The sequence below is a fragment of the Abramis brama genome, assembly GCF_963993115.1.
Source record: "Abramis brama genome assembly, chromosome: 17".
Lineage (NCBI taxonomy): Eukaryota > Metazoa > Chordata > Actinopteri > Cypriniformes > Leuciscidae > Abramis > Abramis brama.
Window position 1 is genome coordinate 4,670,995 of NC_139979.1, and position 20,762 is coordinate 4,691,756.

At 37.2% G+C, this 20,762-nt stretch overlaps 1 protein-coding gene across 1 annotated transcript; it reads right to left on the minus strand.

Annotated features, from left to right (window-relative positions):
- Window positions 1-824: 824 nt before the first annotated feature.
- On the minus strand, window positions 825-19,019 carry LOC311067177 (pituitary tumor-transforming gene 1 protein-interacting protein). The gene is made up of 7 exons (XM_084088850.1): window positions 18,660-19,019; window positions 17,629-17,675; window positions 16,988-17,096; window positions 14,193-14,298; window positions 10,526-10,591; window positions 8,157-8,203; window positions 825-2,015 (listed from the first exon to the last, which is right to left on the minus strand). The coding sequence occupies exons 1-7, from the start codon at window positions 18,817-18,819 to the stop codon at window positions 1,966-1,968; spliced, it is 585 nt and encodes a 194-aa protein (XP_083944976.1). The 5' UTR covers window positions 18,820-19,019; the 3' UTR covers window positions 825-1,965.
- Between the last annotated feature and the right edge of the window lie 1,743 nt (window positions 19,020-20,762).

A 20,762-nucleotide genomic window follows, 5' to 3' on the forward strand; every position in this document is an offset into this window, starting at 1 on the left:
CAGTCGAGTCGAATATAAACATTCCTTCATCACACGCCTTGCTTTGCTCATTACAAACCTGTTAGTCAAACACAGTTCACAACCCTTTTTACCTCCATAATCTGACGCATCTGCGAGCAAAACGAGACTTCATCCATTGTGTAAAGTGTCTTTCACAGGTATAGTTGAAAATGTCAGCAATCCTCCTGCATCACTTTCCTTGGGATAGCAATGATGAATTATTCAGGAACATTATAAGAGTAAATAGGGTCAGTGTTGATTTCATGTTGACTTAACTCTTTCATGCGACTGGTTCTGCTCAGTATCTTTAAAATGCAGCTGATGAGTGAGAGCGAATTCCCATGGATGAGCTTTGCAGAGTCTGCCCAAACATTTGCATTTCCCTGCTGGATTTTGTTCCTTTGCAGTCTAATGAATGTAGCGGGCACAAATTTCACTGTTATTGTAATTACGGCACAGAATGAACTGCATAACTAATGTGCTTGACGATTGTTAACGCTGCACTGTAGAACAGGTGGCATGAAATAAGAGAGAAGAAGAAGACGATTTTCTGCTCAGTGTTTAAATGAATTGAGTTATTAAACGTAGTGCAAATGAATCATCATCATCATCATCCTCTCGTGTGCGTTTGTGTTGCAGCTCACGGTTTAGTATGGAGATCAGGAGCCGTTCGGACTGATGGAACGACTAGGACATGAAACTACTTCCTCCAGGCAGTGAAAGGGATGTGATGCGAATTTCACTTAACTCGTCTGTCCTACTAACTAATCGTCAGTCCACACAGTTTCCATGATTCAGAGATTTAAACCAAACAAGCACTAGTATTTCTTTAAAAGCAGAAGCTCGTTTTTTTTATTAGAACATGTTTTAATAAGAACACACAGTATAAATATAAACGTCTAAGTCATTCACAGAGTGATTTAAAAAGATGCTTGATCACAAATTAATCAAGAAGTGGAATAATTGAGTGAAAAATGAAAACTGTCGTTATTTAATCACCCTCGTATCGTTTCAAACCCATATGTTGTTATTTTTGTATCTTGAATTTTTCATAGTGACAAAAAGAAAGCATTATAACAGTAGTTTATATGATGCATGCACTATACAATAAGTCTTCTATGTTTGAATATGAGGAAAGACAAATAGTGTGAAAGACAGTTTTGGTGAATTTTCATTGAATAAAACTCACAGCAAGTATCATATGAATCCAGAAGACTTGCACTGAATTCAGAACCGCATGCTAGTATACTATCATACTATGTTTACAATATCTTTCTAAGGCAGAAATAGTGAGAGTAGTATGATAGTATGCGCTTCGATAAAGCAATCTAAAAATAGCATTATGCATCATTTGGACTACCTTTATGGCATATTTATTGTCCTTCTTATCATTTTGTTGTTCTTATCAAACTGTTGTTTTTGCAGAAAAGAGTTGCATGAAGATTCTTGTAAATTGTGCATCAATGAAATACAGGTTTGAATGACGCGAGGGGGGGGTGAATCATGACAGACTTTCCATTTTTGGTGAACTAGTCCTTAAACTCACTATAAGAAAACAAAAAAACAAAAAAAATTCACTCCATATTGGCAATTTTCATCAGTTGCTTCTAAAGCAAATTAAAATGTGATTTTGTCGTGTTTAGAGTTTTAAAAAAAAAAGGAAAATGAAATATAGAGGAACCGCATGCTAGTATACTACTCTTTCTATTATTCACTTATTCGACTATTTCTGCCATATAAAGATCTGGTAAAAGTAGTAAGAGTAGTATACTAGTATGTGGTTCTGAATTCAGCAAGTGTCAGATCAGAGCAGAGAGAGATAACTGACCAATGGAAGGGCTGACAAGGTTAATCTCAGTTTCGGCTGCTATCCAGCTTCATCTAACCTAAAGTGATTTGATGTGTCTCGAAAGAGCAAAGCAAAGCATCTGGTGAAGTGATTCCTGGACGTCCAGTCCCTCGGTTTTACTCGTTCTCGAACTTGCTGTAAGGGTGGTCGGAGTCTGGGATGAGACCTAGAAAGAAGGACACAGGAGAGATATTATTATTTCATGCATTTAGAAGATGCTTTACCCAAATCGACTCACGAGCAATTCGACACTAAAACAATCACATGTGGGGATCAAGAACCGGTTCTTAATCATTACACATCATGTTTTCAGTCAGTGACATTTCTTTTAACCGCCTGTTGCTCCAGGGCATTAAAGCTCACGGTGATTTTGTGTAGAAGTAGAAGAAATAAATTTTGCAGAGATCTATTCTGCTCACACACGTTGCTCTGAGTTTGTTTGCACAAGGGCAGATGGGAGAGGAAAAGCCTCTCAACTTTCACCTCCCTGATGGTTAGGAGGTGCAGCAGGTTTTTGGAGGACGTGACGTGTTTTAAGCAGACGACCGCAGCTCATCCGTAACCATGGGTCGATTCAGATCTGACACGGGCCCTCTGATGGACACTTGACATACAGGGTCCAAAACGGCCAGAAATGTTTCTGATCAGCCATGAAACTATTTAATATTTTTATTTTAAAAAAAAATAAAAGAGTACGGTTTGCATGCATTTAATTTAAATCGCAAAAGTGAGAAGAGAAGACACTACTTGTGTAACTAACAGATATCACCATACTTTCCTCAGTCAATTAATCACAGTACTTCAAGACAATTGGTTTGTAATGAAATGTTATGTTTATATATGCAAATTATGCATTATCTAATTGAATATGTAGTTATTTGCATACAATAACTAATTTGCATGTAGTTATTGGAATAAAGCCAGATTCAAAAGTTTAATTTCGCTGACATATTAGAGTTAGAGGGATTTTGGATGTCACTTTTTATTGCTCAATAAATCAGAAAATATACCAAAATATTTTTAGAACGTTTGGTGCATGTAAAGCTGCTAAAGTGGAGAAGTGGAGACTCAATGCAGGAGAAAAAACTGCATTGGATTTGAAATCTATAAATGCAAATACATAAAGTGCAATAAAATACACTTAAATGTCTATTTAGGATGTTTCCACTAGTCTGAAAGATGACATGTTATAGAAGCAAAATAGCTTAAAATCTCAAAACTGACCAGCGTATGAAAAAACACTGGTTTCACATGCAGTGTACTGCCTTAAAGGGATGGTTCGGAGTAAAATCAACCTAGGGTCCTTTGCACCATGACCTCGAGCCAAACACCCCCCCAGAAGCCTTTTTTAGGCAATTTTTTAAGGGTAATTTACACTACATCCTTATGCATTGCTTTCTGCCAGTACTTTTAGGTGCTTTTCCCAAATCATGGAAGTGTCCGTGACGTGCGGGTTAGTGGTAGCATGAGCCATCAGGCAAGTGTTATTTAAATAAACTCCTGATGTACTTACAAACTTTCCAATGCCTCGTTTTATGAGTACAGAACCTATTTGTACTACTGTAGAAGTTTGGTGCCATTCTGGGCATTATTAGTGGGGTAATTTACGAGATACAGCCTTGGATCCATTAGCGCCTGCACTAAGCCATCCGGCTGATATCTCTAAATAAGCTCTAACTTTAATAATGTTCGACCACAGGAAAAAAAGGCTTCTGGGGGGGGTGTTTGACTCGAGGTCATGGTGCAAAGGACCCTAGGTTGATTTTACTCCAATCCATCCCTTAAAAAAAAAAAAAAAGAAAAAGGGTTACAAGCTAATTGGCCAAAGTCAACTACCAGCAAGTGTTTGTTTTGGACTCTGTTGCTGTGCAATTGTATTAAGAGTGTGATACATGGCAGAATCTCACACCGAACGTCCTTTCGAGGGCAGACGCTAGTGTGTGTGTGTCCATGTGTGAGAGCAGCAGGGTCGGAGACACCCGTTCCCTGACGTACAGACTGCTGAGAGCAGGAGAAACACAAAGGAGGCCTCCATCCATCATGCTGTCATGTCGTCCATACACACACACACACACACACACACACACGCGGTGCACCACAGGACACACAAGCACACAGCAGAGCCAATGAGGACACGGCCCAGAAACCATCAGTCATAATAGAGCACCATCACCACACACTCAGACAATGACTTCAATGACTTCTATTTTGTACTGAATAAGCAAAGTTTCCAAAAATGATTTTTAGTTTGCACTGCAGCAGGTTGTGGAAACAGTTGCAGTTTCTGAGATCATAGTCTCTATTACCTAAAGCAGGCAATCTTCAATTTCTGCAAAAATTTAATGAAAAAAAATGTATTCGTTGGGTGAATCTCACAAAAACAGCAAAGAACCCCCCCCCCCAAAAAAAAAAATATATAGGACCCTAGGTTGATTTTACGCCGAGCCATCCCTTTAAAAAAAAAAAAAAAAAAAAAAGGCCTGTGGTGCTGCGAGAACACGATGATCTCCAGTTGGAGTGGGAATGAGGAGACTGTCTTGTCATTATATGGTGTGAGCGTGCTCACAGCCTTTGATCTTCTCTTCACTTTGAACACCATCTTCACCGGCTCACCGAGAATGTCAAACAGACGCACTGCAGTCACATGAATGCATCTGCAGGCTAAAGTGCCCCATTATGCTATTTTAAAGGTTCCTAATTTAGTTTTGGAGTCTCCTACAGTAGGTTTACATTCATCCGAGGTCTAAAAACACTTTCATTCTCTCATTATATACATTGCAGCATAACCTCTTATCTCAAAGTATCTGAAACAGTTTGCTAAAGCATACAGTTTTTCTAAACCTGGTCAGATGGCCCAGTCTGTTGTGATTGGTCTACTCTGCTCTGATTGGTCAGATGGCCCAGTCTGTTGTGATTGGTCTACTCTGCTCTGATTGGTCAGATGGCCCAGTCTGTTGTGATTGGTCTACTCTGCTCTGATTGGTCAGATGGCCCAGTCTGTTGTGATTGGTCTACTCTGCTCTGATTGGTCAGATGGCCCAGTCTGTTGTGATTGGTCTACTCTGCTCTGATTGGTCAGATGGCCCAGTCTGTTGTGATTGGCCTACTCTGCTCTGATTGGTCAGATGGCCCAGTCTGTTGTGATTGGCCTACTCTGCTCTGATTGGTCAGATGGCCCTGTCTGTTGTGATTGGTCTACTCTGCTCTGATTGGTCAGATGGCCCAGTCTGTTGTGATTGGTTTACTCTGCTCTGATTGGTCAGATGGCCCAGTCTGTTGTGATTGGCCTACTCTGCTCTGATTGGTCAGATGGCCCAGTCTGTTGTGATTGGTCTACTCTGCTCTGATTGGTCAGATGGCCCTGTCTGTTGTGATTGGTCTACTCTGCTCTGATTGGTCAGATGGCCCAGTCTGTTGTGATTGGTCTACTCTGCTCTGATTGGTCAGATGGCCCAGTCTGTTGTGATTGGCCTACTCTGCTCTGATTGGTCAGATGGCCCTGTCTGTTGTGATTGGTCTACTCTGCTCTGATTGGTCAGATGGCCCAGTCTGTTGTGATTGGTTTACTCTGCTCTGATTGGTCAGATGGCCCAGTCTGTTGTGATTGGTTTACTCTGCTCTGATTGGTCAGATGGCCCAGTCTGTTGTGATTGGTCTACTCTGCTCTGATTGGTCAGATGGCCCAGTCTGTTGTGATTGGTTTACTCTGCTCTGATTGGTCAGATGGCCCAGTCTGTTGTGATTGGTTTACTCTGCTCTGACATAGGCGAGCATTATGCATATTTGTTACAAACCTATGTAGGTTTGAGCAGGAAGTAAGACTACAATTACTGACGATTCAGTATTAGTTCAGAATCGGTTCTTTCTTTTGAGAGCAGTGGGGATTTCTTTAAGACTGCAAGGGAAGCTCGGCTTCCCCTATAATGTCAAAAAATTAATGGTCAAATATGTACTATTGTGTTAACATTTTATTGACTAAAAATGCGTTAGAAAACGTTCATCTCAAAGACGAGTTCGTTCAGAATCAGTTACATATAGCAGGTCGGCTGACTCGATTTTTGATTGACAGCGATTTCATACAATAAAAAGTCGCTGATGCTGAAGCTGTTCGAGCTCAGTCCCATCGCGGATTTTTCAAGTGTAGTCGAAAGACAAACTGCTGCAACCTATTTCTTGGTATTTGCTTGTCGAAATTGCAAGCCAATTTTCATAATACATTTCACACAATTATACATTTATACCTTTATTATATTATTACTTATTATATTTTTTATATTATTATTAGTAATAATATATTATTGGTAGTAGTAGTATTATACTTTATTATATTATTATTATTATTTATACCTTTATTATATTATTATATTATTATATTTATACAATTATACCTAACTCTGCTGGCCATTGAGAGGACACTGGTCAAGTCACTGGAAAAGACGTCTAGTTGGTACGACAGGGTCACAAAGCATTTTCTTGAAAAGGAACGTAGGGCAGAATTTACGTATAAATAAATGGACAATTTTTATGATGTAGGCTGAAAATGAGCTTCCCCCCTTTGAAAGACCAGCAGCCGCCACTGTTTGAGAGACAATATTTATCGATTTATCGAGCTCTGAAACCAGCAGATTTACAAACGAGAAAGCATAACTGGGGCACTTTGATATAGAATAGAAGTTTGTTTCCATGTAGCTTTACATGATTTCTTCTGAAAGAAATGCTCTCTGCTGTTTCCTCTTATTCAGGTCATTTTCATCGTTCTTCTTCTGTGTCATGAACCCACACATCCAGCTTCCTTCAGCGTCTCTCAAGGTCACGTGTATTTCCGCAGGTTCGTCCTCCTGCCCTCCGTCTCGCTCTGAACGCTGCGGCTCTGGTGACCCTGGCTCTCGCTTTCTCTCGCTTTCACGCACTGCAGGAGCTGTGATCTGAGGCGCCAAATACATTTACATTTCACCTCATTCCTCTGCAGCGCTGGGACAGGACCCGGGGCTTTGCCACCACATAAATTACGGCTCTTCTCGGCTCTCCACCAGTGCTAATTAGCACAGAGTTAATCAAGCGCGAGTCAACCAGTCAGCCAGGTTTTTATTAGGAACCAAAAAGGTGTAAAACAAAAGAAGAAATTCTGGAGAAATGAATCTCTCTCTACAAACCCTCATGGATTTTTTTGCATCTGCACTTTTAAACTTTATAAGGCAAGACACTACAGGTGAATAGGGTAAAAAAAAAGAAAGATAAAACAAAAAGACAAAGAAAAAACAGAAAAGAAATTATTAAACATTGAATAAAGCCAGGTTCAAAATTATTGTTTTGTTCGACATGTTAAAGGTTTTTACAGAGGGGATTTTGGATAGATCTTTTTATCACATTATAAATCAGAAAATACTGTCAACAGCCAGAAAACAAATAATTATCATCATGTTTTAGGAACTGGAAGAACAGGTTGGTGTGTATGTCCATCTGGTAAAAGCTAATGAGCTCTTAATTCATAAGTAATGAGTAAAATAATTATGTTTTAAACACAGTAATTAGTACCACTATCCTACTGCTATCTAGAAAAGCAATCAGTAACTTTTAGAATTAGTATGACTATCACTAAAACACATTCATAATCTCTACTCTCGCTCTGCTGAGGCGCCGCATTACATTCAGCCACATAAGCATTGATCACGAGTCAATCGCTTGAAAAACGGCATATGCTGAATCAAGCATTACTGAGGAACCAGATCAATATAGACAACCAGAGCTGACATGATGACCTGTCTGAAAACAACTCCATATAATGTCCTGTAATCAGAACACAACACTACAACTGAAGACATTAGCTATGGTAACCCATAATGAAACTAAGAAAGTTGTTGCAGAATTGAGCGCTTCCTCGTTGCGTCAGTGCAGCAGATCAATCTGAATCTCACCCACAATTATTGGTGCAATTATCTCCAGCAAATTCCTCCACATCAGCGGCCTGAATACATTAGTGTGTGAACACAAACACACGGGCCACAACCTCTGCTGACCATCTGCTCACGCTCAGTCAGTAAAGCGTGCAACACTTTTCCCAAACTTTCAACAGCAGTGTATGAATTTCTTGTAAAACTACATTTTATTTCTACAGTTTGTATGTTTTGAAGCATACAGTGAAGTAAAAGCAGGCAGCACTATACAGCATACATATATTGCCATAGTTTGTGTTATTTCATAACTGTTATAAAATATTACTGCTATTTTTATAAAATGCAGAAAAGAGTCATAGTGAGTCGACTGTGAATGACATTAACGCCAGAAGATCAGGACTGATGTGACTCACCATACTTCTTGCGGATTTCATCATGCTTCGTCTTCCTCTCCACCTTCCTGCAATAGACAGTAACCAGAGATTAGTAACTGGTTTTGACAGATTGGTCTAAGTTATGCATATTTTTCCAACTTCAACGGAGTTAAATACTGAATTTCTGCGAACCGACAAAACTAATAGTCATTGGCCTCATTGTATTTTGTTGCAAAATCATCTATGACTTGGTAGAAACTAAAGTCAGCATGAAACGGAAGTTGTGAATGACTTTTCCTGAATATTGTGACACATATCTGAGAGAAACGGCTTCTCAAACAAGAAAAAATGTAGGGCGGGACTTTTTTGTACATGGGGAATTGATTGGATGGTTGTGGTTTGCTATTGGTGGATCTCATGTGAGTGACAGGTTGTCCCGCCCTCACGCCAGTAAACACATCATCAGAGAAGAGATGTTGCTGCAAGAGGGAGGGGAAGTTATTTTGATTAAAGATTACAAGGTGGATGAAAGAAAAAAGAAAAAAAAGATGTGCACTGATAAATCATTTATAATAAACACTGCAATATTCGATAAATTGCAACTTTTGCAATGATGCATGAAATCTTGATATTTAGGAGATAATCCAAAATTGAAATTTTCCTATTTCTTATCCAGACGATATAATGTAGTTGTGCATGTATTGCTATTTATTTTTAATACTGTGTTGGTCACCACTGTCCAATATAATAACCTGAAATAGTTTGCACAAGAAAAACAATTCAAACTCATAACCTGGATTCAATTTCAGCTGCAAAAATTGCAGAACTGAAGACGTGAAAACACGGCAAGTCCTAAAGAGCGGCACATGGGATGCAGAAGGTGATTCATGCCGAGTTCATGTCTTTGTTTAACCCATCCATTCCCTCACAGGCTCACGTGGGGCATCATAAATACGAGCAGCAGTGTTTTATGGGTGTGTGACACACTGAACGACACCACTCGCATCATTCATTCTCTCTACACTCCATAAAGAAGATGGGCCGAGCCGGAGCCTGGTCTCCATACGAACCCGCGGTCGCTTCATATCTGCACAAAAGTGGCGTATAAATCAGCCGGAGCTTTATGAGCAGCTGATCTGAGAACAATCACCGGAGCTGTTAGCCATCTGTTGCTGCCTCCACAATCCTTCATAAAGCACCACAACAATGACTCCACCGGTTGCTGTTTTACATGTGTGTGTGTGTGTATCTACTGAGAGAACCCAATCAGCTCAGATTTCCATATTAAACTGGAGTGCCAAATGCTTAGACCAACAGCGATTAAAAACTAAAAGGGTCTTGATCAAAAGACAAAGTTGCACTACCAAAAGTTTGGGGTCAGTAAGATTTTTTTGAAAGAAGTCTCACCAAGTCTGCATTTATTTGATCAAAAATGTTGAATCATGAATTTTCAGCATTATTACTTTAGTCTTCGGTGCCACATGATCCTTCAGAAATAATTCTTATATGCTGATTTGTAGCTCAAGAAAAAAATCTTATTTGATTAATTGAAAAATCATGATTTTTTTCCCCCAGGATTCTTTGATTAATAGCAAGTTTAAAAGAACAGCATTTTAATTACTGTCACTTTTGATTAATCTAATGCACCCTTGCTGAATAAAAGCATAGATTTCTTTAAAAAATTAAAATATTACTGACCCTAAACATCTCAATTTAAAATCATCTTGAAACACCAGTCGCAACTCATTCGACTTACACAATGTGACATATTTGTGCAAAGAATATTCAAAGAGAAAAATACTTTTATGGTACTTTTTACGGCTAACAACATTGTGAATAAACATTTAAAATATGCAACAAAAACAAAAAAAGAAAAATCATTAAACTAACCATTGCCAATCAACCGTTTTTCCTGTGTAGGTTATAATTTTTTCAATTCTTCTTTAAAAAGAAAAAAGAAAAAAAAAGAACTGATTTACTCCAAATACATATATGTTCAATGGTCATGCCGTCACAATCTATAAGACTCCCAGAATGCACTGTGCTGCTGTTTGCAATAATCATTCTAAATGATACGTACTGAAGAAACACACTGTTGTGACAGACAAAAAAATACTGAACAAAAGCACATTTGTACATCAGATGCATCACACACAATCCGTCAAGACCCTTCAGAGATATCTGATCTTGGTTAATCTGAGCTCTCGAGTTCAAAAGGAGATTTCTGTTCCCCCTCGAGTGCCCGACACAGAAATGACCTTGTTAGTGCAGCACAGCTGCTGAAAGACCCTACAGACATATTTACACGCAACACACGTAATGAACCGATTGAGCCACACACACACATTATGTGACCGAATCCATTACCAACAGGTGCCTGCCTGATCTGAGGTCTGAGATTTACTTACCGTTCATCTGCTCGCTGTCTGATCTCTTCTCTTCGACGGGCAAACTGCTCATCATCACGGTCAAAGCTGAAAATATACCAACATATAATCACAATCACCACACTAATTTATTATAAGAGAGATAAACATTAAATATTCCACCTAAAAAACAAAAAATTATTATTAAATATCATGAAAATAATGTTGCAATGCAAACTAATCGTAATGTTTCTTATTTTTTGTATGCAAAATAAATTCTCATCTCTTTATTTTGAGGTTGGGGTGAAATATAACCTGGGCATGTTGTTGATCAATGAAGCTTATTTAATCACATTTATTAACCAGTAACAAAAGAGAGAATTTACAGCTCAAATTCACCTGCAGTCCTTGTCGACAGTTACACAGTCACAACGAGATCAGCTTGAACAGACGTTAACATATTTTATGAAATTGATTGTAATTGTGATTGGATTAGCATTTAAATATTACTTATTAGCTCCTCAGTACTTAAGCGAGCTCTCAACGCGTTATAGTCCTTCATGTCTATTGTCATCTCAAAATTCTGCCCAGTTGCTATCAAAATCGACTGCGGGCGGTAGATCCTTTTCATATTTAGCACCCAAACTCTGGAAGAGTCTTCATAGCATTGTTCGGGAAGAAGACACACTCTGTCAGTTTAAAGGGGTCCTATTATGCTTTTCCACTTTTTCAACTTCAGTTAGTGTGTAATGTTCCTGTTTGAGCATAAAAAAGATCTGCAAGGTTACAAAGCTCAAAGTCCACTCCAAAGGGAGATATTTCATTAAACAGAATCCACTTTTCAAGAACTACAATGAACGACTCATTTGGACTACAACGAGTTTATTCCGGATCTTATGAAGTCACAATGGGATCATTTAAACAATCTCCGCCCACGGAATATGCAAAAAAGGGACGAGGTTGAGCTGAATTAGAGAAGACAGTGTTGTCGCTGTCAAAGAAAGACTGTTTTTTCCACAACATTTCCAAAACTTATTAGTTTGACCTTCCTATGCTGGGTACACACCAAAAGATAATCGGGCTGATTATTTCGGGCTGAATCAATTTTCCCCTTCCGACAATCCTAGCTATGTCCCGATTATCTTGATGGTTCTACAGATTATCTTATCAGATTTTCCCTTGGTGTGAGGTGTGTTAAGAGTGTCCGAATATGCTCAGAAGAACGTCGGAGCCGCCTCTGGTTGAAAATCTGTTCGTGTGTGGTGTGCTGTCTTTGTCACATCATGGCACACCACACACTATAGGAGCAAAACGGTTAAATCTAGGATTTTTTGTCCTCATGTTTGTGGTCTATCACATTTTGAAAATCGTATAAGATTTAAAAAATCTTTTGGTGTGTACCCAGCATAAGGCTGATGAACTTAGAGTGGTTAAAACTTCTTTTAAACACTGTTCCTGAACATTATAACCCCAACGTTTATCAGTTTGCTGTACATTTTCTGTGGAACAGCTTGCTTTCTGTTGCTTTTGTAAGCTCTTTCTTTTGTAAGACAAAATGACAAAAAACAAACCACTCTGAAACATCCTATGAAATCAGTGCTTGCTAAGTCTGTGCATAAAACGCGTTCTGCACGATCCTCTTGTTTGTTAACATTGTCAGGGTCTGAATCGGGCTCGAATTGGTTTTGAAATTGACGCCATCCTCAATATTTACACTAGAGAAGAGCTCGTAGTTATGGAGGGGTGGGACATTTCACGAACACGCGCTAAGTGCTGACAAACACACTGGGCCAGCTAACCAATCACAGCACATTTCGTATTTCGGAAGGAGGGGCTTCATCGAAATCGGCGTGTTCGTTACAGACTGGGGAGAGAGGAGCTGTAAGCTGTAAAAATCCACGATAAAATTACTAAAATGTCAACTTAAATTAAAAGCAAACCAGAAAACATAAAAATAAAAGATAGTTTAAAGCATTACTAAATACTATAATAGTATATTAACAATACTAAAAGAACACACAGACTTTCATGTCATGTCAGAATTACTGTAATTACAAGTTTACAAAGCATATTTATGAAAACCCAGACTTCACAAGACATCAAAATGGCAGCTAAATTTATCTGAGAGAATATAGAGATGAATTCATGTATTTTACTGTCATCAACAACAAAACTGCACATGGATTCATTTAGCCTGTATGATGGTAGGTCGGAAGTAGAGATTTTAAAGTCATGTAAGCAAGCGACACTTTTCCTGATAAGATCTTGTTAAACATGTCTTTAAGAGAACTTACTAAATAAAAACATTGTCTGCTTGCTTTAAAAGCAGAACAGCAAAAACCACTCCTCAGACCAAGAACATGAACAACTAGCACTAGAATCTGACATTTATACAGTAATTCTGCTGAGAATCAGCAGCTTCAGGACAATCCCCTTTAGGTCATCACTGAAACTGAAACACCAGCCGCATGAATTCCCCTTCGATGACCACAATAAAACATCCTTTACTCATAAAGAGAGCAAAAAATGAAACTGATCTGTAGTCTTTCTGTGAGTCTCAATACCACAATGCACTGCATTCCACATTCATGCCAAGTTCACATGAGTGAATGTAGATGAATAAGCGTTAATAAGAGGTAGAGGAAGTGCTCGCTGCTTCTTTACATAATACACGTCTGTGTTTTCATCACATGAGATGTGTGATTGACATGAAGCCGGTGAGCGGATGGACAGCTTGCCAAATGAAATCATCTCTGATTGACTGACTGACACACAGACATGCCCTTTACAACCCGTCAAATACAAATACTGGCTTCTTTAAAAATCATATCTGTGGGGAAAACATCCATTCTTACATTATTCTTCATAAATAAATAAATATATCCAATACTAAAATGTAATTTTTGTTTATTAACACTATAAAGCTACTGTATCATATTTGATATGCAAGTTTCTAATGTCTCTAAATGATCAACATGATCAAAACTTTGCTACAAAAAACTTCTACAAAATGCCTTTTGCCGTCTGACTGATACTTTACACTTTTTATCAAGTAAAAGGCCTTTTAGTATCATTGTAAAAACATCCACCTTCAGGTCAAGCTTCATATGTCTATTTTATAAAGTAAGTGTAAGAATAACTTTAATATTGTTAGTAATACTTCAAGATGAACACTTACTGAAGCAACTTAGGTTTACTTAATTATTCATACATAAATCATGTTCAAATGTAAGTATCAATTATGATCCATCAGGGTTTTAAGGAACGTTTCTTTGTTCATCTCTCAATCATCATTATATTTGCATTGCATTATATGTTTTGCCCACCACAGAATAAAATACAGAGCATTTAAATATCACATTACCAAAACATATTATTGATCTCATTGATTGACATTACAAGCTAGAATTTTATCTTTAAGGTCATATGAATATCAGCATCGCACTAAATTGCATATTTTTGAGCAGTTTGGGCACCTCTTTTGTCTGAAGGTTCAATAAACTGTTTTATTTTTTAAAAAATAGATATGGCAGGCTTTACAAGGTTAATATTTTAACACAGAACGCATCACAGCTCTGAGGTGGAAGTGAAACCTGGTAGTGTGAATGTGACTATTTAAAGAAAAGAGGCACTGATGCCCGTATGAAGGACTGTATAAGGCGTCTTCTCGCCTTAAAACTGATGAGTGTGTGTGGGTTAAGTGTGTCACCTTGAGCGTCTGCGTTTACAGCAGCAGCAGCAGCAGCACACAGTGATCGCCAGCAGCAGCACTCCCAACACCACGGCCATAGCGATGATCAGAGCCTCAAAGTTCACTGGCACAACACAAAACAACAGCACATCACAACACTGAACACATACACACTTGCTCAAACAGATCTACTGAAGCACTGAGTGTGTGTCACTACTGACACCTACTGGACACTTACTGACAGTGCAAAAACAGGAACGTTCTCATGATTGAAGAGATGTGCAATTGTTTTTATTGTTATCATGTGAGCATGAGAAATGTGATTCATCATATAAAACTTAAAGCAAGAGGTTACCCAACCTTGACATCATTTACGCAACTTATTTACGACCTGGACATTCTGTTCTCATCCGATATGATTTCAATTCAACATCTTCAGTGTCATTTTAGGAAATTCACCGTAGATCCACAAGGTTATAAGTCTGTCCGAATGTCTTCTTCTCTTAAGATAAGTGATAAATGGTTTTGTAACCCTGAAACTGACTTGAAACTGAGCTGATTCATGACAGAAATACTTGAGACTTTCATTGTAGAAGTGAGAAACTAAGTAAGGGAGAATATAAAGCCAGCCTTTCATCATCGCGAAATAAAACTCAACATCAGGATTTTTATCATTTTTATTTGGTGATAATGACAGTCTGAATGTAAATTTTCACACGTATTACATTGACTATTTACCAAATAAATAAATAAAAGAACAGGTAAATATTTATTCGAGTTTAAATTATTTATGATCTATACGTGTAGAGGCTACAGAGATGCAAAACTACGAAAACCCCTAAAGGGACATGAGTCATAAAGGAAAAAATACGAGACGGCGGAAAAATTATTTGTTAATGCTCCCCTGAGAAACGTTGTGTTCCCCCACAAAATGTTTTGCGTTCCCCAAGAAACTGTGCGTCCGCTCGCAAAGAACACAAAAGTTCGAATGCAAGTTCGAGCGAATGCAAAGTTTCTCAGAGAACGCAAAAGATTTGTGAGGGAAAGCAAAGGTTTTGTGGGCGAACACCACGTTTTTCGGGAGAACACAAACTTTTGCGAGCAAAAACATTGAAATGTATCTTTTTCCTTCCATCTCATATTTCTTTCATCTCCATGTCCCTTTGGGGGCTCGGTACAAAACAACATTTCTGTAAAAGACCCACTGTGGTCAAAATAAAGTTTTTAATGTCTTTGTGGTGTTTTTAATATGCTTTAAGACAAACCATGTGAAAATTCATAATTGCTGAGTATTTTCTCCTTAAAACTGCAGTGAACCAAAGACAGTCTCAAAAATGCAGTTTGAAATCGCTGGTGTTTCTGACGCCACAAACTACCTTGTAACCAATCACGTAACGAGGGGGGGGCGGACTTTAGCATATCATTAACAGCTGTGAAGCAAGGGAGTCGCCAGGTTATCCCCCTGCATTTTCTGTTGATATGAAAAATCGTGTACATTTAGCAATAATAGCAGGTGTATGATGTATATTACGATGTTATGATTAGGGTTTCTCCACTGACAACAGTGGTTTAAAGCGTTTCTAAGATGCTGATTGTTAGAAGGCAGCTGTCTGACTCTGAGATGGTGAATGGGAACATGGTTTGTGTAACATTAGCAACAGATTATAAGATGTTTGATAACATAGTCAAGCAAAAGGCTAATCATATTAATTACCGTTATGTGTCCGACGTTGTAGAGAGCGATACATAAAACGCATTACCATGATACATTGACTTGTAGACGAGCCTGAATAATTCACTCTTTCACTTCTTCTTCTGAATCAGTTTCTGGTTTAAACATGCTGATTTAAACTAGTTTTCCATCATGTGGTGTTTACTACAGTAAAGTTGAGCGAGTGGATCTGGGGTGTGTTCCAGAAAGCACGGTTAACTTGCCGTCACATATACCCTGAACTCCCGGTTGATTAAACCAAACCCTGCTTACTCGAGGTATGCTGGTTCCAGAAACACGTCGGGGAATAAGTTCAGCCAAACTAGAGTATGTTCACGGTTAACACACCAGACCTTCTCAACAGAGCGACAAATCTACTTACATACCCTGAATGTTACTTACCAAAGATGAATTTTAAGGGATAAATGATTGACTACAGGGGCACTTTAAATAAAATAAAACTAAATATAAATATATGATTGGAAAACGTAAAACTAAACAAAAATTAGAAATGTTGCCTTGGCAAATGAAATACATTTAAGTTGAAGTACTACAATTATTAACTGAAATAAGAATAAATTTAATTATAGAAATATTTTAAAAAAAGAAAAAACATAATAATGACAAAACAACATAACAAAATTACAACTAAAAACTAAATGAAAATTAGAAATGTTGCCTTGACATCTAACTGAAATAAGTTTAACTTGAAGTGCTAAAACTGAAACAAAATATGTTTAGTATTTAGTATTAATATTTAACTATAATGAATACTAACATGTATAACACAGAAGAGCGCTCATTTATATAGTGTTGCCCTGGACAAAGTCATTATTCAGGAATATTTAACCACTGAAGTGGAAGTGAATTTAATGTCCTCAGGACTTGCCATGACATTATAAAACAACTGCTGCCTTTCTTTTAAAGGAAGTTGAACTTAGGGACTTTCAGCCCTGAATGCAAATCTCACTTCACGAATGTGAAAGTATTGCTTCCATCGTCTCAACAGCTGGCTGTGTAATAGAAATCGTCATGTATACTGTGCATCTTAAAGCTATTAGCATGCGTTACATGATAGAACATGAACACAAATCAAACTCACCCCAGCAAACACCCCAGCGGGCCTGAGATAGTTTACACACCGACGCCGGAGGAATCACATATGACACGGGATAATCTGTGCAGCTGTTGTTGGTCTGGCACCACAAACACTGTTGGCAAAAACATTTATTATAATAATTATTATTATTAAAGGCCTCATTCTGCAGAAGTGACACTGTTTTAGTGGAAACACAGCAGCTCAAACATTATTATCAATGCATTTGATGCTGTTTTGTGCCTCACTAAAACATTCATTCTGTTTGATCAAATGACACAAATCAGTCTGATATCAACATTTCAAAAGATGTTTTGATGATAATTTTTATTACCATGGTTCTACTACAAATGTAAGGTTAAAGCATGGTTGCACAAACATAACTATCAATGCATTTCACGAATTGTATGTTTTTTGTGTTAGTTGGCTTGTGTCTCTTTAAAATATTCATGACACAAGTCAGTCTTTGGGTAAATAATAGAGTTATAATTAATAAAACTGGAGTGTCTGTGCAGATTAGTCTGATATACCCTTTTATATAAATACTTCCCTAAATTACAATATTAATTTTTGAAACGTTCAGATGGCAGTGCAAAAAAAGGAATGACCCGGCTAATAAAATGTAAATGAGCAGTATTTGATCTTACCGAAACATTGGCGAGGCAGGTATCACAGGAAGTCAGAGTATTGCATGCTGGGGTGAGAATAAAAACATATCAGAACAAAACACTGACATAAAAAACACTTTCACTTTGAAATCAAAGAGCTGAATTTAGCCAAAGAATTACCCAGATGAGCTGGAATCTCATTAGGCAGAACTAATTTATGCTTAACTTTGTTAAAGGGATTAACATTCTGTCATCATTTATGAGTTTCTTTCTTCTGTTGAACACAAAAGAAAATATTTTAAAGAATGTTGGTGGTTTCAGACAATTGACGGCACCCATTGACTTCCATTTTATAATTTTTTCCTACTATGAAAGTCAATGAGGTCAATCAACTCTCTGGTTACCAACATTCTTTAAAATATCTTCTTTTGTGTTCAACAGACAAAAGAAACTCGTACAGGTTTGGAACAACTTGAGGCTGAGTAAATGACAGAATTTTCATTTTTGGGTGAGCTGTCACTTTAAAGCTACCACTGGTATGAACATCTAAGGAGGCCCATTTCCTCCAGATAATAAAAAAAAAAATCCTAATTATGACTTTTTATGTCATATTTATGACTATTTATGACATAACTATGATCTACCAAAGCATGATATTATTCTTATGTGGCATAAATGGGCTTCCTTAAAAATCACATACCAATCATAAATGGCATACAACAAGAGTATCACAACTGACAAATAAAAAAAAAGTCCTTCAAAAATATTTATTTTTCCATTGACATTCACACAATATGCAACTTCAACTTATGTGTTATTCATAAAAGTCCTTTTGATGTTTTTTTTTTATATTGATGACTAACATTACTGACATATTTAATATAAAACTGTTACTATTTTTAATATGTAAATTATAAAAAAATATTGCAATATGTATATTAATTATAGAGACATACTATAATAATAATAATATATATTTATATATTTACAAGACTTTATATTACAAGCATTTTCAGACCGACTATAGAGATATAGGATAAGAAGGAAGACACAGGCAAGTAAAAACATACGTTTGTGAACAGGTGGAGGAGTTGTAGGTTTAGCAGTAGGTTTAGCTGTAGGTTTAGTTGTAGATTTAGCTGTAGTTGTTGCGTTTGTCACAGTAGCGCTGAATGCGACACACAACAGCAGGAAGACCGACATCGACCCAAAGACTCGCAATTTATCCATAGTGTGGAGGATTTAAATGTTTGTACAGCAGAAGAATGTTGAATTGTATTTGAGCTCTGAAATCTTCCTTTCGGCGAAGCGGAAATCTCAAAAACTCTCCTCAATACGCAAATGAAACAAACAAATCATCTAATGACAAAACACGGAAGCACAACAACCCAGCTGACACACTTGTGCTTTCAAAATAAAAGTCCTTTAACACTCCATAACCGGAAGTATCAAAATATCAACCTGGGACCCAGGAATAGACTTTTGTCCACTGTAATGGACATTATATTTTAGTGAATTTCTCTGACACCATACATGTCACATGTCACAACCTGGGTGTCCTGTAAAGAGCACATTCAGGACTTTTCAGAGATACCAAATGTTTGGAGGTTTCACCATGAAAACAACTTATCCTTGGTCTTTAAAAATATCTGACATTAATTTAGTGATCAAATGTAGCACTCTTATAGAAATATGATAATTTATTGTAATTATAATTTAAATCGGACTACTTTTCAAATTGTATTTCATAAACCAACATCTCAGGAAAACCTTATGGGGTTTCAAATAAAAAAAATGGCTTTCTGTTCCAGAACAGGGCATTGATTTCATACATGTCCACTGTAGAGGACATCAGGACTTAAATCATTATCAGGCATTTTGGAAGACACAACAAGTGAATATGGAAATAAATTATACATCAATATTCCTATGAAATATTAGATATTATTATTAAAATGTTGCTAATTATTACTCCAATTATTACACTTCTTTTTTCATTAAATGTTGCTCCAAGAACACATTAATGTGCACATTAGATACAGTATACATTGCATTGAATGGGAATTTTAATTTATGGCCATTACATATTGCTTAAAAACACTTTTTTTTTTTTGTTCTAAACAATGTGATGACATGAAAAAAAACTAAATAAAAAAAAAAAAAATCTGGGTCTCAGGAGGATATAATTATCATAAACGTACAGACACCAAACAAACCCAAATTTAAGGCATTATGAAAACAAAAAAAACAAACATGGTGTTATTATAGTAAAACTTTAACCATGTTTTTCGGCAGGTTGATTTTTATTACTATGGTTTTGCTACAAATATGGTTAAAAAACAGTAGTTGCAACAACAGTACATTTGGGGTTTACTACAAATACCATAGGTTACTGTACTATTGTTGCTATAGTAAAACTATGATTATTCTCACTTAATGCAGGAACCAATTACTCATTAGAATTAGAAATTGAGGTATTGGTGTATTTATATATTTCTTTATTTCAGACTCAAAAAGGTCCATAAAAAACATGTAAAAGAGACAGACAGACAAATAAAAACAAAGGATTACTATAATCCATATAAACAATTTCTCCAGTGCCTCCAAAGCAGCGAACTGTACCTAGTACTGCTCTGGTCAGGCCATATCAAAACAATTATAATTTCATTTTGCGAGTCCATAAGTCTCATCATAAATTTATACACAACATTTCTTATTACAGCATTTAGTGTGGTCACATCATTCTGCACAAACAACTGGCTGGCACTGGTCCAGCGAGGGACTTTCAAAAGAATCCTAAGAGCATCATTGTATGCTACTTGTAACTTGTGAAATACAGCTTTTGTGTAGCAACACCACAGGTGGGCAGTGTAGAGTGGTGTGCAGTAGGCTTTAAACAAGACTATTTTTACATTTTCTGTACACATTCCAAATTTCCGTGCCAGCATATTAGCTTGCGCATACAATTTACAGTACTGCCTCTGGATGTCATCATTATCAGAGAGGTCACTCCTTATAATGTGACCGAGGTACTTCACTTTTTCCACAACTGCCAAATCCCCTCCTGACAAATGAAACATGGGAAATACAGACTTATGCTGCTCTCTAGTCCTCACAATCATCACAACAGTCTTTTTTGGGTTAAATTTGATGTCATATCGTTCACCATATTC

What these genes read in the sequence shown, in the direction of transcription:
- LOC311067177 (XM_084088850.1), bottom strand. Translation starts at nt 18,819, where the DNA reads ATGGATAAATTGCGAGTCTTTGGGTCGATGTCGGTCTTCCTGCTGTTG. An exon ending in TCCTCCACCTGTTCACAAAC is followed by an intron (nt 17,676 to 18,659) that starts GTATGTTTTTAC and finishes TTCTCACCCCAG; the next exon opens with CATGCAATACTCTGACTTCC. An exon ending in TGAAATCCGCAAGAAGTATG is followed by an intron (nt 2,016 to 8,156) that starts GTGAGTCACATC and finishes CCTTCTTTCTAG; the next exon opens with GTCTCATCCCAGACTCCGAC.